General features: G+C 41.3%; 1 protein-coding gene across 1 annotated transcript; it reads left to right on the top strand.

Moving 5' to 3' along the window:
• The first annotated feature begins 2,353 nt into the window (after window positions 1-2,353).
• Window positions 2,354-8,544, top strand: si:ch211-176l24.4 (uncharacterized). Its single transcript, XM_063197189.1, has 2 exons — window positions 2,354-2,546; window positions 7,288-8,544. The coding sequence occupies exons 1-2, from the start codon at window positions 2,482-2,484 to the stop codon at window positions 8,246-8,248; spliced, it is 1,026 nt and encodes a 341-aa protein (XP_063053259.1). The 5' UTR covers window positions 2,354-2,481; the 3' UTR covers window positions 8,249-8,544.
• The last annotated feature ends 3,352 nt before the right edge of the window (window positions 8,545-11,896 follow it).

Genomic DNA, 11,896 nt, shown 5'->3' on the forward strand with positions numbered 1-11,896 from the left:
CTCGTCACGGGCCCAAGACTTTCATGTCAAGTGTTAAATGAATATGAGGTAGTTGACCGGTGTGTTAAAAACATCTCTGGACCTTCACAGCTTACAGAAACTGTATGGCTGAAATACAACAAAAGCCAATTTCTTTTAGGCCTAATGTATAGATAATGTATTTTACTACATCTGTCATAGTGAAATAGGAGACTGCTTCACTTCTGTCCCTATATTGAGATCGATCATCAACTCAAATTAAACTAATTATAGAAACATTTTAAAATTAAACCTGGTAATTGGTGGGTGGTGGCTTTAGTTCATTGTGTGTTATCTACCACGCTTAAAATAGAACATTTTGCAAAAGTACATAGTTCACATGACTTTTAAATGACTAATGACACAGATCTTCAGACATTTCAGAGAAATGCTTGTTATGTTGAATATTACAATCAACAGCAAGTAAGCCTAGGTAATGAGGGGTGTGTAAGAGCACAAAGTCACTTTCCAGAAGCGGAACTCCCAAATATTCACTTCACTGACACCAGAATAGAACAACCTAAGGGTCATGGTCTATTAATCTTAACCATGGCTTCTACAAGACAAAAAAACAGACGGTGGTTGTTGTAATGTTGACAATCATGTACTAACTTGACTATTGTGTGGTTCTTCTAAGGCCAGAGGCTGTCTAGGCTGAAGATGCTGGTAATTGATTTCTGACATTGTATTGTAGTGTCCTGGCCCTCCGCTGAAGAACTGCATGGTTGCATACACAACCAAGCATGTATGTATACACTCAAGGGGTTGCACTGGCTTTCAAATATAGGTCAGAGGGCTTGCACACCTTGACATGTTTTTTTTTCTTTGCACTTGCCCTTTCTGGGGGAATCTATAGACCGTGGAAAAGAGCATTGCTCCAATTAGGGTCAAACCAAACTGGTTATTTTGAAAGATGACGAATTGGTCAGTCAGACCTTCCTCGGAGCTTCTTAGTATAGGCAAGCAAGTCCTGAGGCATTTTCCATTAGCCTGGCTCTCACCCTTCGTGCTTCGTGCATCTTCGTTAAAATTTTCCATAGCACAGCAGGTAAAACCTGTAGAGGTTAAAGGTGAGGTGAGGTGATTGCATTAGTGTGAAAAGACTTGAGTAAATCAGAAGCCACATATGAGGTTATTGAAATTACTTGAAGAAAATGTAAAGGCAAGCAAGTCCCAAGACATTTTGCATGGCACATCAGGTAAACCTGAAGTGAAAGTGAAAGCCCACCTAAGAAATTCCAACTCCCATTGTCATTGTGACACAGCACACAAGTGCACACTGCACACAACGAAATTGCATTTGTGCCTCACCTGTGCAAGTTAGCAGCGCCAAATGGCGCCCCCAAGGGAGCAGTGCAGCGGCACGGTACCATGCTCAGGGTTCCTCAGTCATGGAGGAGGATGGCGAGAGCACAGGTTTACTCCCCACACTAACCTGGCGTGTTGGAAGTTGAACCAGCAACATTTGGGCTACAAGTCTGACGCCTAAGCAAGGGGTGGGGAACCTATGCCGCAAGGGCCGTTTACTGTCTTTTTTTTTTTTTGTAACTTTTTTTGTGTGGTCTTTTTGACTTTATTTATGATAGGACAGTGAGGGTGGTGACAGGACGCGAGTGGGGAGGAAGAGACGGGGAAGAGCCGGCAAAGGACCCGGGCTGGGAATCAAACCAGGCTCAGTCAAATGGCAGACGAGTGCCCTACCGTTTGGCCACCGCATGGCCCGTTTACAGTCCTTGAGGCCGTTTTATCCGGCCCACAATATAACTTTAATGTTATGCAGCTTCACATGAAATATGATATATTTTGTAAAGGAATCTTAGAAATTACATTTGCAATACAATTAAGTTATATCCAGGGGACCTAGAGAAGGTGGGGTATGTTTTCTGATCATAGTGCGGCCCTTGGAGGACTTTAACAGCCCTCGGAGGAATTTGAAGTGGCCCCTCTAAAATATTAGAGGGCATGGGATTGTTTTTTTTTTATTATTTAGGTTCTTTTCTCAGCCACATTATGCAAAAACTACTGATTGGTATTTTAAATCTTATGAAAAACTGTCAATAAGTCATAGTTGACCATATTTACAATTGGTCAAAGTTAGTCAGGTCAAGGTCAACATTAAGTTCAAACTTGTTGGTGTCCACCTTGTTATATTGTTATAAAACGTATCATGAGTTTAGGCCTGACGAAAATTCGCATTGAACCTTGGGAAAGTGATTTTTGCAGGATTGTTTCTGTCATCATCATCCTGTCGCCTGTATATGTGAAAGAAGGGAGAACACAATCTCCATTTTGCCAGTGTGGGCCTGTGAAGTGAAGCCTATTTGGTCAATTTCTTTGCGTTCTAAACTGCTGAATTCAAAATATTAATTTTCTTTTTTTTAATTAGAGAAGAAGTTAACGGAAATATGTGCGCAAACAACAAAGTACGTCATCTTTCTAGCTCGCTCCCGCCAAATTAGACAGATGTATCAATTCAACATCTTACACATTTCTGGCGCCTGGACAAATTCTCGACAAAGTCCACCAGGGTAAGTTATCAGATTTAATTACATGTGAAGAGCAAGTGCTTGTTTAACATATAGTAAAATATGTAGAGCAGATGTAATGTCTAATTAGTAACTGGTTATAATCTTACTTAAAGTAAGTTAAGCATCTTGACCATAGCTAGCCTACTGGGTTTGAAGCAACGCGTGACCCAGTCAGAACATCTAAAAATCGTTACATTGAGGCACCGTAGACGCTTCATAATAACCTAGCATATAATGCAAATTCTAGCAAATATGGCTCCGCGTCAGTATTGCTATAGCTTGGCAATGTTTTGTGTATCCCAACCACCACTGTTCTCAGTTGAGTTAAGGCACAGGCTCGTTTTGGGTTAGTTCCTCCACTACACTAAGCTGAAGGCGGTTTAACTTTTTAATGTGTACAGTAGTCTGCTGTTCTGTACTCACATGTTGTAAATACATAGAATAACTTCAACACAATGGTGCAGCTTACTTAGGCTAGTTTAACAGTAAATCTGGGGTCCCACAGATCAATGCCTGTAGGCTACTGGGGGACAGGGACCGGGGAAAGCAGGGAATTTGATCATCTTCGTTGACTAGGGCACTAGGCCTACCGTTGATGCAGGTGTAGGGTAGACTGAGTACAGTTGGGTACACTTTTATTTTTGTCCCCTTCCACGCAGAAATTAGACTATTAAAAGGTCCTAAAAAGAAAGTTGTTTTGGACAGTAAATATTTTCAGGATGTGGGCAAATATATAATCAAGGAATTATATCTCTAGGATGTTTAATGTTTATGTAATTAATCAAACAAAAAAGGTGCACTTTTGTCCAAACTGTACCCTAGCTGAAAAACGGTGGGGTACAGTTGAGACATAGCAGAGTACAGTTGAGACACCATTCTAATCAATGGGATGTAATAGCCATGGGAGCTAATAGCATGGCCGATAGCAAAATACTGTACTCAACTGTACCCGTTAGCATCTTTACATTGGTTTTACATAGAGAAATTAGCATTGCAGGCTAGCGTCTAAACTGTCCCCTTCTGGCCAGATCACACATTGATAAAGATTTTTTAAATGGTTTTAACTGTTATGATGTCAGGAAATATGTCTGCTTTTAGAGCACATATCATGGCTTGCAATCATGTAACTTATATCAAGAGGATAACTACTGGTCATTAGATATTCATTGTTGAAGGACCCTGGTGAAGTAAATCTGACCTGTCGAAAACAGCATTTTCCCAATATCTTTGGATCTGCGTTCTGTGCTGGTTTCAAATTTCCCATGATCTAAGAGGACATCGATGCGCATGTCCACAGCAAAATTTAGATCAGAGTTACGTTGTTACCCAGAGATATTTGGTTTGTCTCAACTGTACCCTGTACTCAACTGTACTCAGTCTACCCTAACATACAAATCTGAGCTCTCCATTTATTGAAATGTTTTCGAAAGTATGACCAAGGTATGCCATTTGGAGTGGCTTGATGAGCTGAAATCCCCCTTCTCTGCCCAACACACATTGTACACTGTGTGCAGAATTATTAGGCAATCATGTTTTTTGACCATATTGTCCATTATATGCGTATTTTCCGCCACCAACCTTTATGAACATGAAAACCTATTGGATTTAAGCATTCCAGATCATGCATATGTGTATAATAAGATGGGGGTGTGATCAAAGGAGCCCAACACCCAATATCCGGTGTGCATAATTATTAGGCAACTTTGCTTTCTTCTGGGAAAATGGGCCATAAAAGAGATCTAACAAACTCTGAAAAGTCTATAAACAATTTTGAAGTCTTCCAGAGGGATGTGGCTGTCTTGAAATTGGCAAGACGTTAGTCACGTTAGCACAGAGGTATCAAACGCACAGTTACAAAGTCATCAGTCTCACATGAAATGTTACTGCCAAAAATTGAGAAGAATTTAAGGTGAAACTAAAAGAAAACTATTACCCTGCAGTGCTATCATATTCCAGAATGCAAACCTACATCAGGTGTCCAGAAGAACAGGCTGTTGAGCACTCAGAGACATAGCCAAGGTAAGAAGGGATGACACCAGACAACCATTTAACAAGTTAATTAAGTCAAGACTGGGTCAAGAAATACCCTAGGACAGAGTTTTCAAAGGTATTATGGACTGGTGAAAGTGACTATTGACAGACAGGGTGGATGAGCTCATAGCTGGATCTGTGAGGAAAACGTTTGCATCTTTCAAGAAGACAATGGTATTTATGCAGTATTCTGCTGGCATTTGAGTAGAACTCAGGAACTCATCTGAGTGTGTACATTACCGATCTAGCCATGGGCTCATCGATCTGGTCCATTAACAGTCACTTTCACAAGTTCATAAAACCATTGACAAAATTGTCTAAAGACCTTTCTTGACCCAGTCTTGACTTACTTTTCTTGTTGACTGGTCTTCAGGTTTCAACCTGTTTTAACTTGGCCAGGTCTCTGAGTGCTGAATACAATGTTCTTCTGGACACTCAATGTAGGTTTCAGTTCTGGAATATAACAGCACTGCAGGGTAATAATTTTGTGGTAGTTTCACCTTCAATTCTTCTCAATCCGGCAGTTACTTTGTGAGCACAATGTATGTGACACTGATGGCTTCGTAACGGTGCATTAGATGGATATGAACAATATCTGGGCAATTTCAAGACAGCCACATCCCTCTGGAAGACTTCAAAATTGTTTATAGACTTTTCAGAGTTTGTTAGATCTCATTTGTGGCCTATTTTCCCAGAGGAAAACAAAGTTGCCAAATAATTATGCACACCTGATATAGGGTATTGGGCTCCTTCGATCACGCCATATCTTAATATACAAATATGCATGACCTGGAATGCTTAAATCCAATAGGTGTTCATGTCCATAGAGGTTGGTGGCGGAAAATATGCATAAAATGGACAATATGGTCAAAAAACATGTTTGCCTAATAATTCTGCACACAGTGTATATAGGACATTTCTTTACTTAGTCTTAAAAAATAATATAGGTTTTGTATTTGGTTAGGTGAGGTAATTGAAAAGTCTGGAAATTTCATGTAGAATTAGAGACCACTGTCACTGGCAACATGGTGCACTGTTAGGCGATTAGGGTGTCAGACTTGTAGCCCTAAGGTTGCCGGTTCCACTCCTGACCCACCAGGTTGGTGGGGGAGTAATTGCCCAGTGCTCTCCCCCATCCTCCTCCATGACTGAGGTACCCGCATGGTACAGTCCTGCCGCACTGCTCCCTTGCATGGGTAAGGCATAAATGCTATTCCCTTGTGTGCTGTAGAGTGCTGTGGCACAATGACAATGGGAGTTGGAGTTTCCCAGTTGGCCAGTTGGGCTTTCACTTCACTTCACTGTGTGAGCTTTCAGGTATGTGAATGTGGTAACCGTTAGTAGATATATAACAGAATGAGTGTAAACCTAATTATGAGCCATAGGCCCCTTGGCTGTTGTGCAAGACCCCGTTCAGAAAGAAGCCAAAAGCCCACCTGGGAAACTCACACTCCCATCAGTCATGGGAAACTCACACTCCCATCGTCATTAAGTACATTCGACATGACATCAACGCAGATATGCGCATGAAGACAGCAATGCACCCTGGATCATAATGCTGCATGACGGTTAGATTTCCTGTCAAACCTCGAAATTTCGTCGACGTTGCGTTGACGAGGTGACATGTCACATGGTGTAAAACTATCGCGGGATGAATGCGGCTGCAGTCAGATCTTGCAACCTCTGCAGTTGCTTATCCCCTTCAACGCTCGTCGGCGGACTGCCTCCGAGGTCACGCGCCCATGAACTGGTTGGTCAACAACTCACTCACGTGTGTACATGGGTCTTGTCTCACACCTCTACACAAGTTTGCGCAGGTCCCCACTTCAGCTCCTCCTCACTGCCTGTCCCCCCACTCCTCACACGTGGTGTGTTAGTAGAGCAAACCAGTGCGAGCTCATTGTCTCGTTCATATTTGTGGCCGACTGCAAATGCGCTGTATTTAATAACACCCACATCGTGACAAGTTCTCGCTCACGTGCTTCCGTCAATGTTGATCGACAGCATAGAACTCGTATTCACCTAATGTGACACAGCACTCCAAAGCACGCAACAAAATTGCATTTTATGCCTCACCTGTGCAAGGGGGCAGCCCCCCATTGAAGCTCCAAGGGAGCAGTGCGGCAGGACGGTACCATGCTCAGGGTACCTCAGTCATGGAGGAGGATGGGGGAGAGCACTGGTTAATTACTCCCCCCACCAACCTGGTGGGTCGGGAGTCGAACCGGCAACCTTTGGGCTACAAGTCTGACGCCCTAACCGCTTACCCATGACTGGAGGAAGGGTAGAGGTAGTATACTGCATCTCGGCCCCATTCATCATCATTGTAACTCTGCATATCCTGACCTCATCCCCTCTTGTTTTGCAGCGATACTGTACTGCTACTGCCCTACAAAGGCAAAGTGCAGTAACTACACACATTTTGTCAAAATTGAGTTTAGACTGAAACTGGTCATGACTTTATCTTGTTACAAATCCTTATGATCCAAATGTGTCCCGTTTTAGAGATAGCTCTTCATCAAATTAAAAGGAACACAATATCCAAATGAGTACCAAGGCATTTTCTTAGTTTCAATGTTGGCGTAGTTAAGTTACTGCACTTTACCTTTATAGGGCAATGTAAAATACTGTTCACCAGCCTCAAACCTTGATCTAAGTTCTCACATAATGTTGACACCTTGTTGAGATGTGTTTATGTTACTCATTCCAGAGAGATGGCCAGTTGCTCAAAGGATACTTCGTCATCACTTTGGACCACAAGTCAAAAACAAAAATCAACAAAGAAAAAGAAATCCAAAAAAAGACACAGAGAAAAGGAAGAGGAGAAATATTGCAGGGAGCACAGAAAAAAATCTGGTAAAAAATCTGCCCTGCCACTAAGTGATGCTCCGTCCCTACAGGGGGAAAACTTCAAGGTATCTCACAAGCTTGACAGAAGCTGCACAGGTATCCCTCCCATCCAAACCCAAGACCCCGGAGCAGACCTGAAGAAGTCTTCAAAAACTAAAAAATGCTCCAGTCAACATGCCAACCCTGACAGAGCCAAACCTAAGAAAAGAGTGGTCTTTGATTTGTCCCAAAATGGCTCAGTGGTGAAAGAATACTCAGAGGGACCAAGAGTTTGCTCCCAAATTGCATGCAACAGAGTTGGTCATCAATGTATCAAGCCAGAGCCAGAGGAAAGCCCTGACGGCATTGATAGCCAGGAGCTGTTCATCACTCAGAATAAGTTTTTATCTCCTTCCCTCTTCCAGGACAGCGACGAGGATGTGTCTCAGACACCTGACCTCAGTCTGACAGCATTTCAACAGCCACCTGCTAGTCCTGTATCAACGGCTGACGCAGCCAATCAGACAGAGAACTTTTTCACACCGAGACTCGCAGGTTTTCTTAGCTTTAAACGGAGAACACTGACCAAATGTGCAGAGCAACCTGTTGACCTGAGCTTGCCCCATCGACAGCGAGACCAGCAGGTGGGTGGCGATGAAAGAGAGGAGACCGATGTGGGGCACCAGGGGACTGGTAAGCTGGATCTCAGTCAGGGAAAGGTAGTGCAGACCCGCCTCAACGAGTCATTCTTTTTCAAGTTAAAAGGGAAAAAAGATTCCCCAAAGGCACTCTGTCCTTTGAAAAAAATCAAGAAGGACTGTGGGAAGAAACAGAAAAAGTGAACGTTTAAAGCCAATTTCTCACTGATGAGCCCAATTGAAGTTCCGTAGGCCTAATACCACATGCTGTTTATCTGTTAAATGCCATTATCTGTGGTTACAATTGTTAAATGTGTGTGCCAATGCTGCATTAATTTTGAGTGGCTCATAATTATATTCACAGGTTTGTGCAAGGTTTATGATTGTGAAAAGTTGTCATTTTTATTGTATAGGCTACTGTTGCTCATCTATATAGTTCAGAAGGTATGGTAACCTAGTCTGCAAATCCAATTACTAATAATAAAACAATTGCACAGAGATGGATACAGACAGTAATTATTTACTCTGTACAGTGGTTATTTATTTTTTAGGTGTACAGACATCACAGCAGGCCTCTAGCCTACAAAAGTGGAATTAATTATGCCTGAATAGTTTGATTCCCATCCATTTCCATAAGTGAAAAAACACATAGACAGGTATGGTTACAGGTAGAAGCAAACTATAAAAACACAAGCTCCCAGTACTGGTACAACCCTGTGGGAAATTTTCGTCCATGGCTGCGGAGGACAGCAGTCCAAACAGGGATATGACAGGTATCAGTATGGTAATTGTAGAGAGGGAGAACATTTTTGACAGCAGTCACTCAGAGCAAATGCCAATGATGGAACAAACGCGTTGTTATTTCCAGTCCAATGAAAATGGGCTCAAGTAGATGTCTCTGGGCTCTTCTGAATCAACCTAGCATCCTGGGGAATCATGTTAGGAATTCCGTCGATAATGGGGTAAGCGATGCCAAGTTCGTCATTAACGAGTTCATTGGTCTTCCCGTCGTATCTAAGGAAAAGACAAGCAGCAAACTTAATTTATCAGAAAATTGAATATATTTTAAGCAAACCACTCCTGCTACATTGTTGTTTTAGACTGTGTAAAATTCTCACCTTAGTTGATTCTTTGAAAGAGGGCACACCAGAAACTCGAGCAGGGACGTATCGAAGTTGACCTCCCCTGCGCTTTCGCAAAACATCCGTTGTCTTTCCGACGTCAGCAAGGGGGTAACACCCCGCAAGAATAGGGCAGAGCTGCCTGATCCTCGAAAACTAATAATTTTGTTAACTAAACGTCGACATACGTTTACAGACATATCCAAAACCCGTTTTCTCTGGCAGAAAGTGGTTAGACGTGTGCACGCACTTTTGCAGCTCCTCTGGAAACCTAGGAATATTACTTTAGTTCCGAGGGCGCACAAAGTTGCGACACCTCAGCGAAATAATAACACGTTTTGGAAATAGGCTAGCACATTATCAGAAAATATAAGTACATGTTCACAAACAGAGATAATGTAAAACAACACAATTTCTGATTTTAAAAGTACGTATTAATTATTCAGTCGTTCATTGCAGTTTTTCTCGATTGGTTTGGCTAATTTCTCGAAACTGAGATGACATTCTCAAAACAACATGTACAAATCTCCAGTCAGTTCTCCAAACCAACTTGCAATTTCCCACAACAGAATGGCATTTTTCATTGCTTTCATCAAATTTCAAATGCTTTGTACATGTCTCAAATGTTTAGTACATCTCGGCAGATGGCTATGCCCTACAGTTGACACATTGAGCATACATTTAGCACATTTTCCAAATAAATTGACCTTTCTTATCCAAACGAATTACACAATTCTCAGTCTAATGGTTATCCAAACGAATTACACAATTCTCAGTCTAATGGTTGCCCTCTCCAAAACATGTCAGCATGATTTCATTGTGTGAGTCATTATGCAAAGTAGTCTACACAATTGTCAAAACAGTCAAGGACATATATTTAAGAATTTCTTTAATGTAAACAGTAAATTCATGACAGTGTTCAACAGGCCAGCATGGTATTGTAACTTTACTAGTTGGTAGAAAATAATTTTACAACCCTGTATACTACAGTTTCCTCTGTTATTTGGCTAATTTCTTGACATTTTTTAAACGGCATTCTGTGGAAGGAATTTAGTTTCGACACACGGGTAAACCGTTTTTGGAGTGATATGAGCAAGTGGTGAGGATTCATTCATGTAGTTATGCTGAACCATCCAGTTTATTTTGACAGAATGACTAAATGAATGCAAATGAGCCAAACCAATTGAGAAGGATATATGCCATTTTTATGGTACTGACTATTTATGTGGGAGAAGGTTTAAGCTGATGCAAGAATGAGCTGTTTTGGGAGGTATATGACATTTTGCTAGTTATCTGAAGTGTTGTGCAGAAGTGTAAGAATGTTTGGCTAAATGACTCAATGGTTATCCCTCTAGCTACCAGGATTTTTTTTGAATAGGTCGGAATTCTACCAGGAATTCTAAGGAAAAATTGACATTTTGGTCATATTTTAAATAATGTCAAATAACTTGAAAAGAAATGAAAAGTGTCAATTACAAGTTACTTTCATATTAAAGTAGAGAAAACACACTTTCAAATGGTATATCATTTATGGATAATTAATTGTTCAGTATTCCCATAGAGTGCCTTTGATGTGGATTAAATGATAAAAATGTGATAAAATCCGATATTATCTAGGCCTATCTATCTATATATCTATATATTTAGGCCTATCTACCTATCTATCGATCTCTCTATACATCTATCTATCTATCCTTCGTCTATCCATCCATCCATCCAGGGTCAAAGTTGAACAATGATCATGTGACGACAACAAATGTCGTTCACCCAAAAGTCCTGTTTTCAAGCGGTTTCAAGCGGTATAACTGTAATGGACTACACTAGCTAATAATGTTTGAACTAAACCATGCCAAAGACGTGTAAGGATAACCGTAGAAGTGTCCGCGATAGCAGACAGGACATGAATGGAGCTGTAAGGAAGTTTCCCCTCCCAATTTGGCACAGGTAAGACGCGCCAGGCATCACCGAGTAATACGGAATTGAAGTGCTACAAACACCACGTTGGTAAGCTATTATTGGAAGTTAGCATTCAACTCAACATCTTCACGCACATTTTTATGAAGGACACGTGGAGTAGTAACAGTCCTTGACTGCTTTCCAAAGCTGACACGCAAAATGAGTAGCCTATCATGCTGCGCTTCCAGATGCGCTGTTACGCAGAGCTGTCGCTGTCCGTTGTTCCAGGAAACTAAGATAGTTGGATACCAACATATGGTTTGACTCTGAAAACACATCGAAGACAGTCTACATTTTTAATATGTAGCGTGTAGACATCGGCTGGACAGTTGTGTTTGCTATTTAGGACCATGGCAGAACTCATCACAGTTGAACACCATCTCATAAGCCTAATAAAACAACATGATCTAAAAATAGCCTAAATAGTCATAAACATGTGCTGTTGACCATGAAAATAGATCGAAGAGGGTTGGAAGTTTTCATATTTAGTGTATATTGGTTGTAGAAACAGAATGGTTGTGTTTGTAGCCATCCAATCTCGGACGGCCGTCATTTGAATTGACAGCAGATTGCCAAATCGCATAAAGCGGCGCATCTCGTAATAAAATCTAAATACTGAAAAATAATATAATATAAACATATAGTTTTTATACTGAAAATATATCGAGGAGGGTCTGTAATATTGAGCTAAAGTGTTTGAAAGTTTGAAAAACTGCATGATGACGGCCGTTCAGCCGTATTTTCATATGAAAATATTCCGGCCGGCCGCGGCCGT

This window comes from Engraulis encrasicolus, chromosome 4 (assembly GCF_034702125.1).
Source record: "Engraulis encrasicolus isolate BLACKSEA-1 chromosome 4, IST_EnEncr_1.0, whole genome shotgun sequence".
NCBI lineage: Eukaryota > Metazoa > Chordata > Actinopteri > Clupeiformes > Engraulidae > Engraulis > Engraulis encrasicolus.

Excerpts from the sequence above, each read along its gene's own strand:
- si:ch211-176l24.4 (XM_063197189.1), top strand. The coding sequence starts at position 2,482 with ATGTATCAATTCAACATCTTACACATTTCTGGCGCCTGGACAAATTCT. Across the intron at positions 2,547-7,287 it reads TCTCGACAAAGTCCACCAGG|AGAGATGGCCAGTTGCTCAA; the intron begins GTAAGTTATCAG and ends TACTCATTCCAG.